Consider the following 25,108-nt stretch of genomic DNA (forward strand, 5'->3'; position numbering starts at 1 on the left):
GTCCGGGCCCCCGATGCCAAAGCTTGCATTTATCAAGAAGGGCTTCCGAGTGCCAGGAGAGTAAAAACAGTGGCAATTTTCTACTTTTGCAAAGAGGGGAGGCAAAAGGGTGAATGCCCCTCTGTTCTCAACAAAGGGGCTTGTTATATCCCCCCTTCGCTGAAACACGCCGGGTTTGGGTCGTTAAAAGACCGGCTTTTCCAAGCTATGGATTGGGTTATGAAAAGCCAACTTCACCCAGCCGAGTGAATGACTTCTGGCACGGAGCATCCCGGCTGGGAAAAATGCCATTTTTGACTTCAAAGCTCCTCTACGTTATTTTACACAGTTCCTGGCTGCACGACGTGTATTTTGTGCATCAAATTGGAAGGATCTTCGCAGTCTCCTTGTGGGGTTGGGAGGAAGGTCTGAACGCGGCCGAGATGAGATTGAATGTGAATGTGACAAGGTGGTTACAAGGAAGGAAGGAAGGAAGGAAGGAAGGAAGGAAGGAAGGTTGATTAATGGAAGGAAGGTTAAGGGAAGGAAAGAAGGAAGGTTAAGGGAAGGAAGGAAGGAAGGAAGGAAGGAAGGAAGGAAGGAAGGAAGGAAGGAAGGAAGGAAGGAAGGAAGGAAGGAAGGAAGGAAGGAAGGAAGGAAGGAAGGTTGATTAATCGAAGGAAGGTTAAGGGAAGGAAGGAAGGAAGGAAGGAAGGAAGGAAGGAAGGAAGGAGGGAACGTTAAGGGAAGGAGGGAAGGAAGACTAAGGGAAGGAAGGAAAGAGGGAAGGTTAAGGGAAGGAAGGAAGGAAGGAAGGAAGGAAGGAAGGAAGGAAGGAAGGAAGGAAAGAAGGAAGGTTAAGGGAAGGAAGGAAGGTTAAGGGGCTTCCTTTCTTCCTTCCACTGAGTAATTTCCTCCTTCGCAGGGCTGAAATCACCACTTATTTATTTGGCTAATATAATCGTCCATATCATACGTGTGATTATATATTGAATATGAATATATATATGCAAACACACCCCAGAACGTACACCAAAATATGCACGAATACATTCCAAACATCACATCCTTGTGTACCTTTATTTCTATGTATATATTTCAATATATACAGCTATGTTGAACCACACCACTTATTTGCATTTCTAGGTTGCAGATCCTGGAGAAGGAAAACGTCAAGCCAAGATTTAACTAACAATTACAGTACAGGAAATCCTGCAAATAAGTTAAAGTTTGATTTGAGCATTGTTCATTGCTCCGAGTCACGTGTTTGAGATGGGAAGCTACACAACTTGAATGATTGAATGAATGAATGAATGAATAAATCCAGATGTGTTTAAATTGTGGCAATAGGGTTATTCAGGGGCTGCAAATACTTGTATATGGAAAATAAAGGTATGATTCTTTATACCGACATAAAAAGAAGAAGAGGATTCTTTTAACACTGTATAATTTGGGTTTGTCTCCACGTGGCATATAAAGAAAGAAAAGGGCAAAAAAAAAAGGATGGGAAGTTACAAGCAACATTAATACTGCAGATTTACAAGAATCTTTCCGCTAAAAGTGAACATAGGGGGATTATTAATATGGAGAATAAATAACACTAACAGCATTACTTATGAGGAACAAGGCAACCCAGGAGCTAAGTCAATGTTTAATTCTACTGAGGTGGGGTAGGAAGGGATGTATCGCTGTGAGAGACACTTTGGAATTGATGTCTCACCTGCAGCCGTGAAACAATAGATTCAATAGGTTTAAGATTCTGTATTTACTTTTCTTACCAAATATTTGCAAACGGAACACAGCAAGCAGGATGGGGTTAAGTCTTAGTGCAGAAAGAGACTTTGGGGTGGCTTGCCACTCAACCCAGGATCGAAATGTTGACTTCCAAACAGGCATGCGATGTCGACGTCGAATTGGGTCACTTGCCAATGGGGGCGGGATTGATTACAATATGCGATTTACAACCATTTCTTTATTGACTGTGTACAGTTGCAACGGCAACGAAAGAAGAGACTGAAGACTGGTTTATTTTTTTAATTACACAGTTGACTCTTATTTATGATGGTCTGCAGGGTCACTCGACCCCTTTTTGTGACCGTCTGACAAAGTCAATGGGGAAGCCAGATTCTAGCTTGACCAACTGACCACTGCAGTGATTCACTGTAAAAAAAATGGGCCACTCATGTGTCTCACTTAGTGACGGAAACTTTGGGCTCAACTGTAAGTCGTATGTCAAGGGCTGCTGTATCTCTAAGGCATGTGGGCAGCTGAAGGAGGGAAGGAAGGATTCTCAAACTGAAATGGTGTATTTGCAAGTTGCAAACTATCCATGGCCTCACACTGCCCCCAAATGTTTGAACCTTTGTTTGTTTGGATCTCACAGCTTCGAAGAGGAGAAGGGTAATTAATATATCCATGTTTCAAATGCAAATAAGATGGCCTTGCTTCCTACCAACAATACTTGTGTGTGTGTCTATGTGTGTGTATGTGTGTGTGAGAAACTGACAAACATGCACACACATGCGTATACAGACAAAATATCCAAGAACTTCCCTCTCTCTCCCTCTTTCTCTTTTTTGCATTTCAATTTGACTTTCCACAACAACTGCAGCTGGTGAAAGCCAAGAATTAAAATTAGTCCAAAGTCAGCTGCTGGTGTCAAATAAAAATCCCCGTTTGTCCCCGATAACTTTTGTCTCGCAAAAAAAAATAATTTTCTTTTAAAGGGGAGGGCCGCCCACTGCAGTTTATTTGTATTCTGTGTCATAAAAAATAATAATCAAAAACAGATTTTTATTGCATGCATTAAATGTTCTCTTTTTGCACACCTTAAATTACTCCAAGTGGCATTTGAAAGTATATGTTAACTCTTAACCATTAGGGTGTTTATGTTTGTGTATTTTTTTAAAAAAATTTTTTTATAATGAAGTAAAATTTGGAATTCGTAACTATTTAAAATGCTCTATATGGACAATCTGTTGTGCTAATATCGCAAATATGTAGTTTTGTATTTAAAATAGATTACTATCTGATGACACAATATTGACAAAATGATCTATAATTACAAGAAGGATTATATTTCGAAAGACGGTATAGAGAGCTCCATGCTGATCAGGTTAACAATACCTGGGACGAGAAGGCAGGTTTCGGCGAGTGTTCACACAAGGTGTGAATTCACAAGTGAAATGAGCAGGCGGGCATTTTAAACCACTTGTGACTCATCGCCAGTGGACTGCAGTGCGAACCTTGCCGCGTTTCCCATTTGGAATATTTTCATTAGTTGAAAATAAATCTCCTCGTTTAAATCCGGAAGACGTTTAAATCATGGGTGGAAACTTTTTGTGACTGTCAAGGTTTAAATATTTGTCCTTCTTCCTCTCCGAGGATGAACGCTATGCTTAATTGCACCAAGGAATGCAAAAGTTAAGATAAGAGGGGTGGCAATGATACCAGGGCCCAAGTAAAACGTCGCTGTTCGCTCACTGAGAATTGGGCAGCACACACGGTGGGTGGTCCTCAGACTTACAGCCACAAAGTGAGACCCAGAGTTTCCGTGACTAAGCAAGGCCTGAGTTTATGACATATTTTTTGCAATAATCGTTAGGCGGATGCCTGCCAATTGTTAAGTGAATCGAATGTTCACTAAGTGAATCTGGGCTTTGAAGCCAGCTGGGGAGGTCAACAATGACTCCCCCAGGATGCGGCAACCGTCATAACTATGTGACAGTTGCTAAACACCCAAACTCTGGTTGTGTGATCGCGGAGCTGCTGTGATGGTTGTTCAGTGTCGCTGGTGGTAGGGCTGCTGTTAACTTCCAACAGTCCCTAAGTGAATCATTTGGAGGTCTCAGATCAGCAGCATTTCAATGCCGGTAGTCCTCGACTTACAACCATTCGTTCAGTGGCTGTTCGAAGTGACAAGGCAGTGAAAAAAGTGACGCAGTGTCATTTTTTTCACACTTACGACCATTGTAGCATCTCTCCATGGCCCCAGGATCTAAAATCGGATGCTCGGCAACTGACGCGTCTTTATGACGGTTGCAGCATCCCAGGTAGGGTCACGCAATCCCCTTCTTGTGACAATCAACGTCGAGAGGGAAGTTGGATTCACTTAATGACTATGTTACTAACTGAACCACTGCAAGGATTCGCTTAACAACGGTGGCAAGGAAGGACCGCTGAAGTGAGGCAAAATTCACTTCATAGTTGTCTGGCTTAACAACTGTTGTGGTTAGCCACCAGCAGGTGTGCACGGCTGAGGAGAGCGAGGACTCAGATGAGGGGCCAGGACCATCGGGGAGTGGACTGCTGCCTTCAGAGATTGTGGGGGCTGGCAGCAGCGATGAGGAGGTTCCCGAGGAGCCTGTGCCAAGTGCATGTGCACGCAGGGTTGCTCACAGGAAAGAGCAGTTGCAACAGCATGGGCGACTCAGGTGTAAGACTGCAAGGTAATGGCCCCTCCTTCAAGAAGATAAAAGGCAGCTGTGAAGCGAATGTCCTTTGCAGGAAGCAAAGATGTTTTGAAACTCAGCCTCGTGGACATTACAGTATCTTAAGTCGGTATTGGAAGACTCTTGTGTTGTGAAATATTTCTTATCTGTGATTCTTGGCAGTCTCGTACAGTTTTGGCGAGGTTTATGCTAATTAACTAGTTTGCAGCAGCCTTTTAACCAGGGATTCATAAGACTCATTGAAAGGTTTGTGTTCCCTTTGGTTATTGTTTGTCTTATTGGAAAAGGGTTTGGTCAGAACAGCAACGGAAATGTTGGGCTCCACTGTGGCCGTAGGTCAAGGACCGCTTGTACTATTTCTTTACACCCTGTGTGGATTTAGCACACACAGAGAGAGCCAACTAAGTGCTTGCCAAGAGTTTCTAGATGAAGCGAAGTTCCCGACCAGGATTTCTGGATTCACAAGTTTTCCTTTAGCTCTTCCCAACCTGCAACGCCAACGTCTCTGCTGATCCCTGGAATCAAACCATCTTGCTGAGTGGACACGTCTTGGAGGTTTTAATCTCATGCAATGGCAGCATTTCATCAGGGGTGTAATAAAATAAAATAACCATTAAGCGGTTGCAAGGAGAGGAAAGGTGAAACTGGGCCTGCAAACTCCATCCTCGGTTTTCTACACTCGGGAGATCCCTTCTTGGCCTTAATCCTTTGCTGGCTTGCAAAAATCATGTGATTTGCACATGTTCCTTGGGTTGGAGGCGTCTAGTCCTCTTCCAGGACTCTACACAGCAGGTGAGAAAAAGGACTGAAATCCTTTAAAGGCGCCTGCTGTCGTGGGGAGAAAGCAATGGAGCGGCACCATTAAAAGGCTATTTTAATTTTTATTATTAAAAGACACTCTATTGCAAATGTCCTCCTCTTATAATAACGTTTCTCTGTTGCAAGAGAGCTGCAAATCCCACAGAGCAGTGTTTCTCAACTTGGACCAGTTTATGATGTGCGGACTTCAACTCCCAGAATTCCCCAGCCCTGCTGGGAGTTGAAATCCGTACATCCATAAAATTGCCAAAAAGTTGAGAAACGTTGCTGTAGGATGTTCTGTTGGAGTTTACAGAGACATAAAGGAATTTAAACTTCCGCTACATGTAATTTTGGAGGGAAATTTACACAAATTATTCATGCAAGAAATCCTCCGAAATAATCTGAATGTTTTTCTACTAACAATTCTAAAGGTAAACAATCCTGTTTTTCTATGCTGGTTTATTTTTTAAAAAAACAGAGCAAAACTTTACCAGTGAAAGCATGTAAAAACCACGTCAAACGTGTGATGTTGCTAGTTCACAGCATACAGACTAGAATACAGAATAATAAGAGTTGGAAGGGACCTTGGAGGTCTTCTAGTCCAACCCCCTGATCAAGGAGATCCTGTATCATTTTAGACAAATGGTGTCCAATCTCTTCTTAAGAACCTCCAGTGGTGAAGCACCCACAACTTCTAGTGGTAAGCTGTTCCACGGGTTAAATTGTCCTGTCAGGAAATTCCTCCTTAATTCTAGGTTGCTTCTCTCCTGGGTTAGTTTCCATCCATTGCTTTTTATCCTGCCTTCTAGTGCTTTGCAAAATAGAAAACTGCCTGTCCTACGAAAGACATCCATGCCTTCAGCTGCGTTTGAAAAGCATCTGCATAAAGGAGATCAGCTTAGACGGAGACTAATAATACTACCTTAATACATTTCAAAGCCTAATTGATTCGTGGTGGCATCAACCTGGTAAAAGAACATCTTTTGTTGGCATCTTCTGCGCTAATGTGCCGATTTCAAAATATGGTGCCATGGCCTTGTTGGGCAATGTTTAAAATCTGTCTGTAATTTTGAAGTGCAGTAAGAGGGTGTACATAGAGAGAGACATACTCCTATATATATTAAGATGCCTAAAAGCTTATCTGATTATAATTAAGGTTTACGTGAATAAACTGAAGCTGAGGTGTTGCCACACTGCCGATGTTGCCTATAGGACAGAATGCGTAGCAACATTTAAACTGCTCCGATGCAAATTCAGTGTAACCAAAAAGAAATCATGTGTGTGTGTGTGTGTATTGGACTATAGAAGGAACAGATCAGACCTCCAGCCCTTGCTTATCAATGGAAACCGAGTGGAGCAAGTGGCCAGTTTTAAGTTTCTGGCTATTACCCTAAAAGAGGACCTGACCTGGGGGGGCTCACATTGCAGCCCTGGTCAAAAGGGCCCAGCAGAGATTATACTACCTGAGGCTTCCCAGGAAACAACAACCGGATGGAAAACTGCTGGTGACCTTCTACCGCTGCACCATAGAGAGCATCTTAACTCACTGCACCTCTGTAGGGTTTGCCAATTGCACCATGGCAGATAGGACAGCGCTCCAGAGGGTGAATGCCATTGCCCAGAGGGTCATGGGTTGCCCTCTCCCCTCTTTGGAAGAGATTTATAGCTCCTGCTGCCTTAAGAAAGTTCAAAACATTCTTATTAAAAATCCATCTCATCCTGGGCACCCTTTTTTTTTTTGAACTATTACCATCTGGCAGACGGTACAGGATAATAATAAAAACAAGGACAAATAGGCCGAAAACCAGCTTCTATCACAGGGAAGTAACTAACTCTGTTGAATTATACTGTATAGTGCAATATTCATGCAATATCGGGGGTTTTTCAATTCAATGTGTGGAGTGTGAAGGATGTGTGTTTGTGTTTATTTTCATGGTCAGGATGTGCACTGAAGATGGTGCTTGATTTCGTTCTACGAGGTGCAAGGACAATAAATTAAACTTAACTAAACTATACAGATAGCCCTCAACTTACAAAAGTTCGTTTAGTGACAGTTCAAAATTAACACAGCACTGAAAAAGTTGTCTTATGACCGTTTTTCACACTTACGACAATCGTAGCATCCTCATAGGCTCTCCTATCATGCAGCTAAACAAAACCAATGTCAACTGATTGACAAGTGTCTATTTTCACCTCCCCATCTATGAAAGTTGGATGGAAACAATGTTGAAATCTCCAAACTGATGATATATACAGATTGCAGGATGTTTTGGGGTTGTTGTTTTTTTGCTAGCTTGAAAACTGTTTGGTTTATTGTTTGATAGGTTGTTACTGTTTTTCCCCTACTTTGGTATTAAGTCGCATCATTTCATAAACATGCTCTGTTTTGTGACAAATAAACAAGAATATTATTCAGGTCTCCTAGAAGAGTTGACTGTCCTGGTCCTCTGTCTATATCCATTTTCATCATTCAGCTCCTTTACTTCATCAACTTATTTTATTAAGCAAGCAAGAATAAGTGTTGGAAGAGTTAAGAGGTCCTGTCCTTTAAATAGATTCCTTTTCATCATTTGATATTCAGCTGCTTTATTTGGTAATCTTTTTTATTATTATTATTTTGGGGCAAACCAAGAATATTATTCAATTCAGCTAGAAGGGTTAAAAGCTCCTGGCCTTTTCAAGGAAGTCCATTTTCATCATTTGACGTAGAGTTGCGGTGTTTCATAAACTTACTTTATTTTGTCACCAATCAGCAAGAATATGACTCCTCTGCCTCACAAAAGTTAACCGTTCCTGTCCTTTGAAAATAGTCTATTTTCCTTCCTTCCTTCCTTCCTTCCTTCTCTTACTTTGCCTTCCTTCCTTCCTTCCTTCCCTTTCTTTTCCTTCCTTCCTTCCCTTTCTTTTCCTTCCTTCCTTCCTTCCTTCCTTCCTTCCTTCCTTCCTTCCTTCCTTCCTTCCTCTCTCTTTCTTTCATTTTTCTTCTTTTATAATCTCCCTTCTTATGCAATGGCAGCTATAACAGTCAATAATTAAACAGGTAATCAATCAATTAAAAAAGAAGAAGAAGATGGTTCATTTTCATTCTTCGATATCGAACTACTTCATTTCACGAACTTTGGGGACAGGCAAGTCAGGATGGGATTCCACTCTGCTAGAAAAGCTCACGGTCTCTTGTCCTTTGAACATGCAGCCCGTTTTCATCCTTCTCGTTTCACTGTCGCTCGATCAGCTTTAGAGCCGTAATCAGATGCTGCAATTAAATTAATGTCCCTTTCCCCTCCTGACTTAACCACGGGAGTTATTTCTCCGCAAGAGACCTGGTTTTGGTAGAGAGACCAATTGCAAAACGTGGCCGGAGCTTAAAGGATTATTAGGTTGGGAATTACGTGCAGGGGGAGGTCATGTGAATATATCAAATTTGGTGCCAGGAAGAACTGCCGAGGTGGTGGTGGAGTCAGCCTCCCGTCCCTTAAGCTCTGTTGTTGTTCACCTTCCACAGCTACGCGACACCCACAACTGAGGCTAAACTGCAGAGTTGCATCCGGAGAAGCAAAAATGTTCCCACCTGAGACTAAGGAGTCGCTGGATCCCATCGCTGTGAAGCATGGCGATGCTTGCCAGGTGAGTGTCCGGTGGATTCGTTTGGCAAACTTTTCTGTTAAAAATAACCCCCCTTCCTCCCCAGGGACCCTAATTATTAGTTAAGCCTGCACGTGCAGAAGGGCGGAAAGGAGAACTGCTGTGTGATGCACGATGCAAAAGGAGGCCGTGGCATGGGTGAGCTTTTCCAAAACGGGGAATATAGCGATCCGAGCACCAAGTAAATCCTTAGTAATCTTAAATCAGCTTCCTTAATAGCATTTTTTTCCCCCAGGCAAAACTCGTGCTGCAAATCCAACGATATCTCTGCGCTTAATGTAATTATTTTTCCTTTGTGGCTCACGTGACACACCGGAACTCAGGGCCCAGGAAAACGGCACCAGGGGATTTATTTCCTTTTTTTAATCTGAGAGTTTGTTTTTATGAAGTGCTTCTAAGCTGCCTTGCAAATGCCGGAACGATGGAGCAGCATCCTAATTCAAACACTGCTCCCTTCTGCAGCCAGAGGATATTGGAAGCCACCTTAGATCTGGAAGTCACCAAAATCTCTTGGCTCCTCCCCCCTCCAAAGAAAATGGAAGATAAACATCCCAGATTACGGCCGGCCTATTAAATCGTAGAGGTAGAGAGAGAAAAAATTAGATCCACTTGCCTGCAGGTTGGTCGTTTTTATTCTCTTAAAAGATACGGTCTCATGTCAGAAGAACAGAGCTGGAATGGGGCCTTGGAGGTCTTCTAGTCCATCCCCCTGCTTAGGCAGGAAACCCTATACCATTTCAGACAAATGGTTATCCAATCTCTTCTTGGAACCTTCCAGTGTTGGAGAATTCACAACTTCCGGAGGCCGGTTGTTCCATGAGAAATGGTTGCTTTCAAAATTACCTGAATTAACCATTATTTTCCCCCGATGAGTTTTCCATTCTGCTTCTCCCACATTAGAGATGCAGTGGCTGAAATAAATAGGTTAGCAGCCAAAGTCCATGCAATTATCCGAGCCAATTCCCAGATAAAGATCCTCAACTTGCGCAAATCCCACATGGCAGTAAGTAGAGGTAGCTCTTGACTTACAACCATTCGTTTAGTTTGTTCAAAGCTACAGCGGCACTGAAAAAAAAGTGACTTATGACCATTTTTTCCCATACTTATGACTGCTGCAGAATCTGCGTGGTCACGTGATTAAAAACTTGGACACTTGGCAACTGGCATGTACTTATGACGGTTGCAATGTCCTGGGGTCATGTGATCCCCTTTTGCGACCTTCGGGCAAGCAAAGTCAAGGTTCACTTAACAACCTCAGTGCCTCCCTTAACAACGGTGGCAAGAAAGGTCATAAAATGGGGGAAAGGTCCCTTAACAACCCATCTCGCTTAGCAACAGGGGTGTTGGCTCAATTCCGGTCGCTAAGTCTGAGGTTTCAGCCTCTTTGCTAGCCACCTTTCTAGGGCTTTCCTTTCAAAGGCTCATCATCCCCTCTTTTCCCACTTGGAAAAAATTCAAGGCAGAAGATCCTTAATGCAGATTTATTCAGTACTGATACCAGACAAGGGATTTTACTCAATCAATTTTCCAGCGGAGGCTTCCAGACGGTTCTCCTCAGCCTGCAAGCCACCCTAAAGCAATTATCTGCACCTTGGAGGCTCCGGTGAGCCTTAAAACCATTCCCCTTGCACAACTGTGGAAAACTCAAATTTCCCAACTGAGAAAGGAGATCAAAAAGCACCCTGGGCATTTATCTTCCACTCCTTTAGAGGCGCATGAGGTGGATCCCGCTAAACACGATCCTGTACTAACACAGGCAGGCAGGCGGGCGGGCAGCACATGCTGAAATATAATGACATTACGCTTCGGCTCCATTAACGATTAAGAACGGGGTGGAATCGTAGGAAATTGTCAAGGCAGACGATTGATCTTCGGAGAGATTTAAGGGCTGCTCCTGAAGATGCTTCCTAAAGGCCATATATGGAAATAAACCAAAGAATATACGACTGGCCAGGGGTTGCACGAGAGAGAAAAAGAGATAGCATTAACACAAACATCCAGACGCTTGGTGCAGCCCCCAATTATAAGGAGGTGGTCTCTAGCTTGGCTCATGAAATATGTCCAATAAATCATTTCTTGGCAACAACAACGCTAACAGAAGTTGCCTTCTTGTGTGATTTTTTTTTTTTTTTAGACTTCTCAGTCGAGTCCATGTCCCAGTTATTTCTTGGTAAGGTCCCACCCAAGCACTAACCCAATCCAAAAAAAATCCCCGTTTTGCTCTCTGTCATCTGTGGATTAGAGGGAATCCACATTTTTCCTCATCTATAGTGGGACCGAGAGTGAAGAAAGCAAGGAGACAGTTGATTTTCTGAGACCTAACCACACGTTGTACAAAAAATGCAACCAAGCCCCACAGCTAATGTTCAAAACAAGAAGCAATTAGGAGAAGGAAATTAGTGCTGTTAATTAAATCTTCCTGTCCGCTCCAACTCTTCCCCAACTCCCTTGAAGCTTTTGCCATGCATGAAGCTGTGGAACTGTATTTGGTTCCATGGGGGGCTGGGGAGGAAGGAAGGAAGGAAGGAAGGAAGGAAGGGGAAAGAGAAGAGAAGGAAAGGAAAGGAAAGAAGGAGGAAGGAAAGAAGGAGAAAGGAAAGAGGTGAAGAAAAGAATAATAAAGGTGGGAGATGGAAGGAAGGAAAAAGGATAAAGAAAAGGAAAAGATAGGAAAAGGAAGGAGGAGAGGACATTGGTTATCCATACTTTTAAAAACCTGGAGTTCACTTGAAGATATTGAAACTGCTCTCGTGCCACACACAAAATATTTCCATTCTTTGCATTGACAATCTGCAGCCAAACAGCAAGTCTCCCATTGGTCAAAGCTGGCCCCAAAGTAAGTTATCTGTGTTCAGCCGAAAATGACATTACTTGAAAAAGGCTGGTAAGTTATTTGTGGAGTACCCACACCCTTCTTCAAGCTGGATTTTCTTCTAGACTAATTCCAAAAACATTTTATCTCTGCTCGATCAAATACTTGTGTGTTACAAATAGTGATGACTCAGGACGTGTGTGCAACTGAAGGATTAGTCCCTGCCAAGCTGAAACCCTTCCTACTTTTCAAGGACGACAACAAGCAGGCTTGTGCTCACTTTAGTGACGGAATATTATAACCTTAAAAATAAATCCTGGGGGGATGCAAAGGACTTTCCATTTTTCCCCCTTGGGAATTCCAAGCCTTCCTTTGCTGTACCGATCAGGGACCTTTTTGCTGGGTTAAAGTTACCCTGCTTGACTTCGGGGTGACTATTCCCCAGGTGGCAGGTGTCACGTTCTGATTCACGAGCCAAGCAGAGGGTAGCACCAAAAATATTTCCAGGCTGAGAAGTAGACAAGGAACTTTCTTTGTAAGATTCCAGCAAGAATTGGCACGAGCATGCTTCATCATTCGAGCTATCAAAGATTTCAGCTGGGATCTGAAACTGGAAAGGTTAGATTTTTTTTTTTTTACAAAATTCATTTTTGGTGTCGCCCCTCAAGTGGAGATCTGGGTGAACGGAGGTTGAGAGCCAGGTCGTAATCCAAATTCCGCTAGTAAATTCCCGTGGACTTTATGTACTCAGCTCTTGCTCACTTAATCTTCCATTGCAAGCCTTAGGAGGGACCTGAGAGCAACTTTTCAGGCCAATTCGTGTTGTTAAAAAGCATAAGCCTCCAGTGAAGCGGTTGGCTTTTAATGGCACAGCTTGGCTGGCCAAGGGGCCGAGAGTTAAGGGGAACCTTGGGGGTCTCTGAGATGGCTGGTTTTCTTGCAGAGGTTTCATGACCCAACTAGGGAAAGTGCAAATCCTGCTTCCTTCTAGCGTTGATGATGTTACCTAGTTGGATCCTGAAACCACTTAGATCAGAGAAGCACCAAGGTCCCCATATTCCTCCTCTTCCTCCTCTCCTTCCTCCCTCCTCTTCCTCCTCCAGTCCACAAGCCTCTCTCCCTTCCAGCACTGATGATGTTACCTAGTTTGGGTAAAGAAACTTCTGCAAGAAAACCCCCAATTTTCTCAGAGCATCAAGGACCCCATGGCTGTTCCCCCTCCCCCTCATCTTTCTCCTCCACTCCTCAATACCCCCCCCCCCCACACTTTCTGGCACTGATGAGGTTACCTACTTTGGCAACGAAACACCTGCAAGGAAACCACCAAGCTCAAGAGAGGCACCAAGGACCCCTCCTGTCAACCCTGAGTGACAGATATTCTCCTTTGATCTTCCTGCCCCGGAAGAACCACAGCCTAACTCAGCCCAGCTCTTCCAAAGGCTGCCAGTAACACAACCAGAGATGCTTAAATTCATCTCCATCGATCGCAGTTGTCTTCCTCTAAGGAAAAAAAACAACAACGACAGATCGCCTGGCGTCTCCTACTCCTCTTTCCCAAAACCCCAGTCGTGAAAACTGAGCCTCAGGGAAGACTTTTGTGGGTGGTTTTTAAGACCCTCCCTGGAATCTTCCGATGGCAAACCAGCCTTTCTTTACGGGAATGCCAGAAACTAGGCTGGCGGGTTTTACACACACACACACACACACACACACACCAAAAAAAAAGAGAGAGAAGGAGAGTGGGTGGGAGGGCAGCCAGCCGCTGTAACCCAACACCCCGATGGATTATTCCAGGAATATCTGCCCTTCCTACCAATCGATGGGAAGCCTCCGAAGAGAGCAGTCTGTGCACCACTCCCCTTTTCACATCACGGAGTCTCCTATTTCTTGAAACTGGCTGTAAACACCGCCTGGGAGGAGACACACAGCCCTGTGCTGGGCCAACAGGAGCAGAAACTTTGCGAGTAATTTACTAGGAGGACAAACAAGTGCAGCTCACATGCGGGGGGTGGAAAAACTCCTAGCCGGATCGCCCCGCCGGAGGAAAGTCTAGGACGGGTTCGTAAGGTCAAAGAGATCCAAAACAACAACAACAAGAACCACCATGGGAGACCCCCCCTCTCCCTCACCTGAAATGTTATTTATCAGCCATGTTTGACTCTGCAGTACAAAGGAACATGAGAACTGGACGGAAGGTAGGAACTGGGGAAGAGAGAGAGGTGGGGGTTGGACGGACGGACGGACGGGTGGATGTTTGTGGAGGAGGAGCAGAGCAAACAACCCTGGACAAACGTTGTCAAAGCAAACAGAAGAAGGAGAGTTTGCACCCAGGAGGAAGGATGGGGATGTGGGTAGAAAGGCAGGGTGTCTGGGTGATGGTTTTGGGTGGGTGGGGAGGAAGTAGGTTCCCCGCAGGGTCTCTCGGCATCAAAGTATGGATTTACACCTTGTTGGGATGGCTTGCTTGAAGGCAGGGGTGCCCAATCTTGACTGGTGGACTTCAACTCCCAGAATTCCCCAGCCAGACGTGAAAGGGCATCTCTTCTTCAAAACCTCCAGTGATAAAGTGCGCCCGCAATTCCTGGAGACAAGCCCCTTCCCCTGGGTAACTGCTCCAACTGTCAGGAAAGGTCTCCTCGGAAATTAGCAATACGGGTATACAAGGAGAATCCAAGTTGTAATGACCCCAACAATGACTACTACCCCGTTTTCTTCCACCGTAATAGCCCCACTCTGAAAGATGCTTTTTGTTAAACCAAGTATAGAATCATAGGAAGGGAACCTGGAGGTCTTCTAGCCCAACCCACCTTATACTTCATCCTGGACAAACAGTTGTCCAATCCTTTCTTGAAAACTTCCAGCAATGGTGCTGCTAGACTACAACTCCCAGCATCCCCAGCCAGTGGGTCACCAGCCAGGCTGTGGATCCAAACATTGGAAGGATGTCTGGCTGGGAAAGGTCAGGCCATAATCTAGCGGGTTAGGAAGGTCCCAGATTTACAAGTGAGTTACCTCCGGTTGGTTCAAAGGGAAGTCGAATCAAACAGAGAGGTCTGGTGGACCATCGGTTTGTTTTGGAAAAAGTCTGAAGTGCCTCTTTTTGAAACATCACGTTTTTATTTTAATGAGTTTAAAAAATACAAAAGGAAGTGCGCTTGCGTCTGCGGGTCTAGATTTGGGAGAGATGTTATCTCAAAGTCATAATGTTAATCCTTCAGTTTAATAAAAAGAAATGACGGTAAGCGTGCCTTGACAATAAGTTAGGAGGAAAGCAATTATAAAAACATTAATTTTGGCACTCTTTGGGGGGAAAAAAACATCTTAGGGGATGAAGGCCAATCCTTAGAAATTACTTGCCGTGTTTAATTCGGATAAAAACCCTGACATGTCAGAGAAGGGGCTAAAATGAAAGGCAAACAAGGAGCTTTAGGTGGCAGGGACAGTGCAGGGTTGAGCCTAGCCCAGGTGTCGCAGCTACACACCAACGCAACCTCAGCTGAACTATTCTGGGAGCTGCAGCTGAGAAACCTTCCAGTTTGTCTGAACTTCCAACCCTCGACTCCGTTTAGATCTATCAAGGTCATCATCCAGATTACAACTTCCACTGGGCTCCAGGGAGGAAGGAAACAAGAGACGGTGGGATCAACCTATTGTCCGGACCAGGGCTCTCCAACCTTGGCCACTTTAAGCCTGGAGGACTTCAACTCCCAGAATTCCCCGCCAGGCTTACAAGTGGCCAAGGTTGGAGAGCCCTGGTCCGGACCACCAGAGCGCAGGACAAGGAGCAACGGATGGAAACTCGTCAAGGAGAGAAGCAACCTGGAACTAAGGAGTGGAGTAGGGTCTCCTGCTTGAGCAAGGGGTCAGACTAGAAGACCTCTGAGGTCCCTTCCAACGCCGGTATTCTGTATTCTGTACTTTAACCTGGTCCTTAAACGTATTTTTCATTTCGGGCGTTACCCTTTTATTACGATGACTGTATCTTCTCACGGGGTCCCCCCCATAAATTAAGGGGGGGCCCCGGAATTTCTAAATAATGCGTATATGGAAGCCTCCTTGAACCGATGCAATCAAAAATTTGGAAGAAGGAAGGAAGAACTTCTCATTTTTGTCTTCCACGTGAAAATGGCCAGACCAGAGTGTGCGTGTGTGTGTGTGTTTTGACTCATACGATGAAGGCAAATCTCCCCCCATATAGGGATGAATTGTAGGAAGGATTTGTAAACATGTGAAATAGTGTGGATGTTCTGGCAGATAAAATGCGTCTAAAAATAGAAAAAACCGCAGGTCACCTCTGCAGAATACTGGAAAGCAGTTGAGAGCACAAGGACTTCTTGATTCAATCCTGCACTACTAACAACCGAAACACAGAAATGTTTTACGTGCCCATATTAACAGGTTGCTTTTAAGGTTTTACATACTATATTTCTGGGGGGGGCGGGGGGGGGACGGACCCGCGTCTTGGGAGGAAGGCTGCCTCGATTAGCAACACAAATAATACTTCAGTTTTTACAGAGAGTTTTCAGAAAGGAGCGCAACCTACTTTTTTATTTTACTTTGCAAAGATGGATTAGGCTAATACGGCCTTTGCAAGGGTTAGAAGCAGAGTGAGAGAGAACTGCCTTAGACCAAAGTAACACAAAGTACCTAATAATTAAGCTGTATTAATAACTAACCCATTAGAATCACAGGGTCTCTGCTGTTTTTTCTTTAAAGACATAGACATGGAGTGTGAATCTAATGAAATCCACGGTCTTGAGGAGGGAGGTCTCCTAACTTGGCAACTTGTGGACTTCAGCTCCCAGAATTCCCCAGCCAGCAGCTCTGGGGGTTCTCCCAAAGGAGCTTTTTCAAGAGGCAACTGGACTTTCTTGGTTTTTCTCAGTGAAACTTCTTCAGTTCTGGGAGTTGAAGTCTACAAGTCTTAAAAGTTGCCAGGTTTGGAGACCCGCCGGTCTTGTGAATAATTCCACAGCTGGTCTTTCTGTCACCCCATAATACAACTCAGACCGGGTCCAATTCGGCAGGGCATGGTTCAGGGGGTGAAGATGTTTTGATTTGGCCTCCTCAAAAGAAGCGTGTTGACGTTCGTCGTTTTCTCTTCTCCCGTAGAAAAGCTGGTAGCCAGCAGGAAGGACCCCTGGTCTCGGGAACGCCATTATGTGGAGCTGTGAAGCCCTCAATGGTTCCAAGAACACCGAGGACCAGAATCTGTGCCACGATTTCCACCTGGTCATTTCCATTTTCTCTTTGCTCTACCTCGTCATCTGTTTCCCCGTCGGCCTTTGTTATAACGGGCTCCTGGTCGTGGTCAACCTGTGCAACAAAGCTACGATGACCATGCCGGACGTCTACTTTGTCAACATGGCCATTGCTGGCCTCATCATCAACGCCATCGCCCCCATGTACCTGCTGGGACCCACCAGCACCAAGTGGGCCATCTGGAATTTCAACAATGAAGTCTACATCACCTTGCTGATTCTGTTCAACATCTCCTCCTTGGTGATCATGTACTCCATCGCCTTGCTCAGCCTGGACTACTACATCGAGCGGGCTCTGCCGAGGACTTACATGTCCAGTGTGTACAACACGAAGCACGTCTGCGGGTTCATCTGGGGAGGGGCCATGCTGACCAGCTTCTCCTCTCTCCTCTTCTACATCTGCAACCACGTCTCCACCAAAATCATCGAGTGCTCCAAGATGCAGAACAAGGAAGCCGCGGACGCCATTATGGTGTTCATCGGTTACGTCGTGCCGGCCGTCGCCGTGCTCTACGCGCTTGTGCTGATCTTGCGAATACGCAAGGAGGCCACGCCGCTGGACCAAGACACTGGAAGGCTTGACCCCTCTGTGCAGCGGCTTCTGATCGCCGCCGTTTGCACCCAGTTCACCCTCTGGACACCCTACTACGGGACCCTGCTGGTCAGCATGCTGGCCGCCATGCAAGGCAAAGGGGTGGAGGAAGGCTACGGCCGGGCCCTGCACTTCACAAAGGGCCTCTCCAAATTCCTGGCTTTCTCCAGCAGCGTCGTCCTGCCTTTGCTGTACCGGTATCTCAGCAAAAACTTCCCCGGGAAACTGCAAAGGCTGCTGAAAAAACTGCACTGCGGGAACCAGCCATGTTCGCACGAACGCACAGTGGTTCAGCAAATTGTCACGTAGGTATGGAGGAACGCTGGGGGGCACGGGGGGGTGGCGCCGAGCTGAGACTGGAGGCTGCACAAACATTGGTGCCTCCCCATTCTAGGCCAACCTAGACTCTGTAGGGGAAACTGTTGGGAATCCTGTCTGGGGGTTAAAATCGTGGCTCGGTTCCACGAGTTTCGATGCACTGAGTCGGTTCTGCAGGATAAGCTTTGTTTTATCAAGGCTTTTCTTGTGTGAAGAAAAAAAACACAAAAACCCGCAGCAGGCTTTTTGACCGAACACCTAGCACTTTGTAATCTTGTAGAATTTAAAACAAAAAAGAGGTATTTTTATGTTTTCGTATAAAATAATATGAATTTTAAAATTTACAAAGCCGTTTTATGTCAAGGTCCGAGCGGCACCTTTTCAGTTAGGATAATATCCATTAATAATCATGCTGGTCAAATTGCGTAACAGCCTAGTTACGATACTAATTTTTTTTTCCTAATCTACGAAGCTACGATTTAAGCGAAATACTTCTAACTCAGAAGGTTTGAAGGTTTCTCTTCGAATGCAGCTGTGTTTCCCTCCATTTACAAACGAACAAAACATTTCCCCATTTTCTTTACTTTTCACTGTAAAAGCATTTCAATCAATCAAAAGGATATAATTTTGCAGAAATCGTAGGATGTTGCTACATCTAGTAAAATGAAGGACAGTTTAAGATGAAGTCAAGACTAAAGTGCCAACGAAAAATCCAGTTGCGTTACAAAAGGGCACCTACTGAATCACTCACAAATATTCCTTAGGACACACAAGGTTCTTTTTGTGGCTGAATTAAAAGCACGTTCAAAGTATTATCACCCAAAGAATGTTTGCGAGATATTGATGGACCAAAGGGATGGAAGAGATAACACAATGGTTGTGAAGGCACAACTTAGAGGAGATTCACAGGGAACAAGAAGGATTTCTTATAATTCTGGCCCTTGTTTTTATGCCGCTTTGGATTCTAGTTCTCTCCCTACTCAATAGCGCCATGTCTCTTCTGTCCCTTTGGTTGTAGCTAACCACAAGCTAGCATGAAGAAGTAGTCTAGGCTAGGCTACTAAAAGCCATATTATACCATGTTATCCCAGGCACACGTAAGGACAATGTTTTGTATCTGCTCCACCCCACGATCACCAGAAAAGCTGTCCAAGAGGTTGTGGGATCCTCCAGAGGTCACCACGTCCTAGAACAAGAGCTGGCAAAAGGGGTGAGACGGCCTCCAACACAGGGCAACTGCTTTTCAGCTTAACTGGCTGCCTCCTAGGCATAGCAGAACGAAGGAGTTGGAAGGGATCTTGGAGGTCTTCTAGCCCACCCCTCTCTTCAAGCAGGAGACCCTCTACCATTCCAGACAAAAGGCTGTCCAGTCTCTTCTTGAAAACCTCCAGTGATGGAGCAGCCACAACTTCTGGTGGCAAGTCGTTCCACTGGTTAATTGTTCTCACCGTCGGGGAGTTTTCTCCTTAGTTCTAGGTCGTTCTTGCTTCGTTTCCACCCGTTGCTTCTTGTCCTGCCCACAGGTGCTCTGGAGAATAAGACACCCCCCCCCCCCTTCTTTGTGGCAGCCCCTCAAATATTGGAACATTTTGTCTATGTTCCTCGGCTGAAAGAGATTCTGAGAGTTGGAGTCCCAACTCCATGGAAGGTCACCCAGTTGGGGGGAAAGACTAGATGACACGGAGTGGTCAGGGATCAGGAATTCTGGGTTTTGGGCAGGCTGGTCTGCTTCTACCAAGCTGCCATTCATGACAATTGCTATTTGTTCCAGCTGACGTTTGGGCTGGGACACGGTGCCAGGTTCTCAAAGAGGTAGTCAAACAGCTGAGTCTTCTGCAAGAGGCCTTGAGGGCTGAATCAGGAGGTTATTGGAGTTAAGACACTAATTTAGCTCAGGGAGTTACCACAAAGTCTAATTTACCAGAGGGAGTTTCCAAGATTCTCCGCAGGTAAGGAAGAAAACAATAGACAGGTATGTTAGCCGGGCTGCAAGGAAACTCTGGCTTATTGCAGCAGTCAATAATTTGATCGTTATGCTCAGATGACCTCTAGGTCCAGCTCCTAACCTGGAAAACAATAACCTAGCTAAAGAGATTCCCACAACTCTAAGTTGGGACTGGGCGTTTGTCACGGACTTCATCTAGCAGGACTTTTTAAAAATAATCATGAAAAGGTCTGTTGCATCAATTCTCACCTGTGTACTTTACTTTAACCACAAACATAAGAAAGTGCTATAAAGTCTCGTGCTATTTTATACACATGTAATTGGGTAATATCTGGCAAATTAATTGTGGATGGTATTTATAAGTCCTAGAATCAGGGCCTGGCAACTCTTGAGAGAAGTGTATCTCGACTTTAGCATCTTTAAAGATGTGGGGACTTCAACTCCCAGAATTCCCCAGTCAGCATAGTCCCCATTTCTTACTGGCCAAGGTGGACACCCACTCCTTTAGAGGGATTATATTTAACCGTTCTTCTTAAACTCTCTCACCCGATTACCCCTTGCTCCAAGATCATATCATGAACCCACAAAAGATTCCCATCAAATGTTTAAGTACCGCCGGATATACCCAAATGTCCTTCTTGGGGGTCACTGCCCCAGTTTAAGAACCACTGTTCTATCACAGAGCGGGAAAACCATTCTCCAAGATACTATACTATAACCATAAAAAGCAAAGGTAAAGTTTTCGGGTCTTACTCTAGATGCAATTGCTGATCTCCGTTTCTTGATCGAGGACACCAGCGTTGTCCAAAGACAATTTCCATGGTCACGTGGCCAGCATGGCTAGACGCTAAAGGCACACGGAACGCTGTTAACTTCCCACTGGAATGGTACCTATTCATCTACTCACACTAGCTTTCAAACTGCTAGGTGCACAGGGCGAGGAAGAGGTTGCACATCGGGTCTCGAACCCGGGCCATTGGCTTTCCAGCTGACAAGCTCACCATCTATAACCACTAAGCCATCTTGCCCCTCTCTATAACTATACAACCATACTATAACTCCCATAAACTCAACAGGCGCAGCCTTCATTAATTCATCTTGCCACTCAAAAGCCCCTTACTCCTCTAGGCCATCCTACTTGGTGCATCCCCTTATTTATGTTGTCTTTTCTCTTCCAACAGGCAATGTCTTTGGCTTATTTCAGGCTAGACTAAATTATTCAGATCTTGATTCTCTGCAGGATTTCTTACCAGCTATTGACATTGGATATGAATTCACTTTCTCTTTCTAAAGCTTAGCATTCCTAGATCAAAAGACAATTCAATGTTTTGTAAAAACACACACATACACACGCCAAAAAAACCCCAATCAACCCAGGAGCCGAATGCTCGTGCCTTATGTAATTCCATCTCCACATTACTAATATCCTGTATCTGAAGCCACTTCAGTTCAAAACATTTACATAGTTCTTCCTAAATCTTACTCATTGCTAATATCTTAATAAGAGGCGGTGCCTTTTCCCGCTAAAGCTGAGTCAGTATTACAGGGAAGAGGTTTTTCCCCCCCTCAGTATGAACCTAGTGTCTTCGCTGATTTCTGGACAATATTCCACAAAGCCACTAATGTTTATTCTTAGATCTCAACCGCTATCACTTTCAAACAACTGCATTCACTTTTCGTAAACTCTGAATTAGGAGGTATTTTCCAGACCAGAATCTGAGTGCGTTCCAAAAAGCTAACAAGTAAGTATTTGTAAAACAACCAGTAAGAGACGTTAATTTAAGGCAAATGTGATCGAAGGATGGAGTTAGAAAATTTGAGGGGATAAGACTTGGAAATCTGTTCTCGTATGAACCTTTAGCATGCATTTCTGCTTAAGCCTCTAAAAGATTCCAGCTATTTTTGTAAATAAAAGTATTTGCCACTACTCGCTGAACAGTCTACTGATGTAAAAAAAAAAAGAAAGAACTTTTAAAAGAATTTATTAAGTTATTTCCTCAGATTTTATTGCAGTTGAAGAATAAACTAGCTCAATGAAAAGTACTATATCTGGTCATACATAACAGAAGTTCAGCACAGGAGGAGTGCTGATATTAACAGTATTATTTCAGAATAGTATTTTTTTTAAAACGATTTATGATTTGTAGGTCTCCTTTTAATCAGGGAGGCAGTTATGTCAAATCAATAAACGGATCAATGGTTTACTTCGGAGTCTTTGTCATTATTCCGATCAACTTAACTACTGCATTTCAATTGCTGCTTGGTCTTCTTGGATTTAAATACCGGCAGTCCTTGATTCATGGCCCCAGTTGAGTCCAAGCGAGAAAGTTGTGAAGTGAGTTTTGCCCCCATTTTGCGACCTGTCTTGCCACCGTTGTTAAGTGAGTCACTGCAGCTATTAAGTTGGTAACACGGTCGTTAAGTGAACCGGGCTTCCCCATTGACTAGGCTTGTCAAAAGGTCGCAAAAGGGGACCCCGGGACACTGCAACTGTCATAAATAGGAGTCAATTGCCAAAGGTCTGGATTTTGATCCCATGACCGCAGGGGTGCTTGCGATGGTCATAAGAGTGAAGAACGGTCGTAAGTCGCTTTTCCCCCACACTGTTGTAACTTTGAACGGTCACTAAACGAACTGTTGTAAATCCAGGACCACCTATCCTGATCAGAGGCAGGGTTTGGGTGTCCTCATGAGGCGGCAGCTTGGGTTGCAAGAAAGATTGACCCAAAGGTCCTTTTTCAAGAGGTGATGGGATTTTCTCGGTTTTTTTTTTCCTTGAAGAGGTTTCGCTTCTCATCCAAGAAGCTTCTTCCGTTCAGAAACGGTGAGGAATTCAGGATTCTTCCACTAGAATGGAAGAAGCTTCTTGGATGAGAAGCGAAATCCCTTCAAAGGAAAAAAAAAACCAAGAAAATCCAGTTGCCTTTTGGGGAGGGAAAAAACCCCACCTTTGGGACAACCCTGACTTGAATGATTGGGATTCTCCATAGACCAGACCCGATGACTGGAAGGGAATTCTCCCCATCACGCAGATGGCAGAAGCACACGGGCACCTTGCCAACTAGGTGTCGCCCAGGTGCGCTTGTGTCAGACAGCCGGACCTCCTCCCAGGAGGTTTTGCTACATTCCTCTCTAGCAGAACAAAAACCCAGGGCAGGGCCAGATCTAATGGCAGTCTGCTCCTGGCATGGGAGGGAGTGGGGGGGGTAAAGGTGACGATAATGATGGTATATTAAACACTCAAAGGAGTTCGAAAAGGAATTGCAGCCGGGATAAGCAACGTAGCCTAGGATTCATTTGTCCATACAACTGTCAGTCACGGAAGACCATGTTACTTGGATCCTGATAGATGCCAGCAACCTCTGGGCTTCCGGCTGGAAATGGGGTCTCTGTATTGCAAGATTTGCACGTGGAATAGCATTCATGGAGCATAAACATCCTGAGTCCCAGACTGAAAAAAAAAAAATATTCCCTGTTATGCATTCAATTCCTGGAAGAGCACCTGCAAAAGCGCATATATTCTCTCTCTCTCTCTCTCTCTCTCTCACACACACACACACACACACGGAGGGAGGGAGCGCAATAGCATCCTGTCAGAATTCAATTTCTGGGAAGCTTTCCCTTGAGTCACTTCGCGTCACGAGCCAAAACATCAAGCCAAGGTTGATATCTGGGTCGTTTTTAATCAACTGGAGCCTGACGAAACCACAATTCCCGATTCTACCTAGGTGTGCAATCAGACAAACCGTATTTATTTATTTTAAAAACATTTTTTTAAAAAAAATCCTTCTATTTGGCTCCCAAAGGAGAAAAAAAAAGAAGAGACCCGGAGGCTCATGGTAGCTTGATCACCATAATCCAAAACGACGTTAGCTGGGGATGATGGGATCTGTCATTCAGAACTCCGGGGCACTCGGTAGAAGATTTTGCCCTCTGGCTGAGTCAGCTAGGAAACTCGTGCAGGGAGAACTAAGTTGCAAACCGTATTTATTACGGCCTTTCCAGGAAAACTGACTTTTTTTCTTTCTTTCAATTTTTGACAAACCTTTTCAGAGTTCGGGCTTTAGTTCGTTCTCCCACAGCGCCCCCTTGTGGTTAACGGGAGAACGCCACGCCAGGCCACTCCGCTGCCTCTATTCTACCATTATCCCCAAAGTTAACCGGCATTTGCTGAGCTGGCTAGCTTAGCTCAGGGTGGCTCAGACAAGCAGAAAAGCTCATTTGCTGAGCAGGGCACTTTTTATGGGAGAGAGCACAGAGGAGGGAAAGCAGGGCATATGGGAGACTTTTTACTAAAGAAAAAGGCTTCACGGGTAAACCCGAAGAAGTTACAAGCCCTCTTAAGGTTGCACCGAGATCCGAAGTCGTGCACCACACCGAGGCATAGGCAGATTTTAGCCAATTTCCCTTGCGGGTCCGTGCAAACTAGTTCTACCCTCCATGTGGAAAAAGAGGAAATCAGAGACAGGGAATAGAGAATTGCAAAAAAAAAAAAAAAGGGTCCATAAACCACTTTTCTTTCTTTCTTGAGGGACGTGGTGGCTAAGACGCTGAGCTTGTCGATCAGAAAGGTCGGCAGTTCAGTGGTTCGAGTCCCTAGCACCACATAACTGAGTGAGCTCCCGTTACTTGTCCCAGCTTCTGCCAACCTAACAGTTCGAAAGCATGTTAAAAAAAAAAAAATGCAAGTCGAAAAATAGGGACCACATCGGTAGGAAGATAACGGCGTCCCTCCATGCGCCTTCGGCGTTTAGTCATGCCGGCCACATGACCACAGAGACGTCTTCAGACAGCACTGGCTCTTCGGCTTGGTAACGGAGACGAGCCCCGGCAACCCCCAGAGCCGGAAACGACTAGCAGGTATGTGCAAGGGGAACCTTTTGCCTTTACCTTTTTTGAATGCCCTCAGGAGTCTCCGAAGCAGGAGAAGATGATCGGGGTTTGTTAGACAAGCACCCAAGAGGTCAAAGGCAGTGGCGTTGCCAGAGCTTAGATCGTAGGCTAGGCAACTATGATAGAACATAGTTTATTAGGGTTGGAAGGGACCTTGGAGGTCTTCTAGTCCAACTCTCAGGTCAAACGGGAGATCCTATTATACCATTCCAGACAAATAGCTGCCCAGTCTTTCCTTAAAAACCTCCAGTGTTGGGACATTCACAGATTCTGGAGGGAAGTTATTCCACGGATTAATTGTTCTTTCGGGAAATTCCTCCTTAGTTCTAGGTTGCTTCTCTCCTTGATAATGCTCCATCCCTTAGTTCTTGTCCTGCCTTCAGGGGCTTTGGAGAGTAAGTTGTCCCCCTCTTC

The 25,108-nt window shown here is 44.8% G+C and overlaps 2 protein-coding genes across 11 annotated transcripts in view; one reads left to right on the top strand and one right to left on the bottom strand.

The window, feature by feature from the left end:
• Positions 1-22,005, top strand: part of GPR146 (G protein-coupled receptor 146) — a 31,521-nt gene extending 9,516 nt beyond the window's left edge. Inside the window, exons 2-3 of one of the 3 annotated variants that reach the window (XM_026704382.2) lie at positions 8,734-8,855; positions 16,798-22,005. In XM_026704382.2, the coding sequence (XP_026560167.1) occupies positions 16,846-17,847 (1,002 nt within the window). In that variant the 5' untranslated portion in view covers positions 8,734-8,855; positions 16,798-16,845 and the 3' untranslated portion in view covers positions 17,848-22,005. Of the gene's footprint in view, positions 1-8,733; positions 8,856-12,228; positions 12,304-13,499; positions 13,881-16,797 lie in introns of those variants that run through there. The other 2 variants (XM_087912841.1, XM_026704381.2) reach the window with 2 other exon arrangements.
• CHLSN (cholesin) overlaps positions 1-25,108 on the bottom strand; it is a 72,304-nt gene that overhangs the window by 22,170 nt on the left and 25,026 nt on the right. The window lies entirely within an intron of this gene.

The sequence above is a fragment of the Pseudonaja textilis genome, chromosome 14 (assembly GCF_049901715.1).
Source record: "Pseudonaja textilis isolate UNSWEBS1 chromosome 14, rPseTex1.2, whole genome shotgun sequence".
Taxonomy (NCBI): Eukaryota; Metazoa; Chordata; class Lepidosauria; order Squamata; family Elapidae; genus Pseudonaja; species Pseudonaja textilis.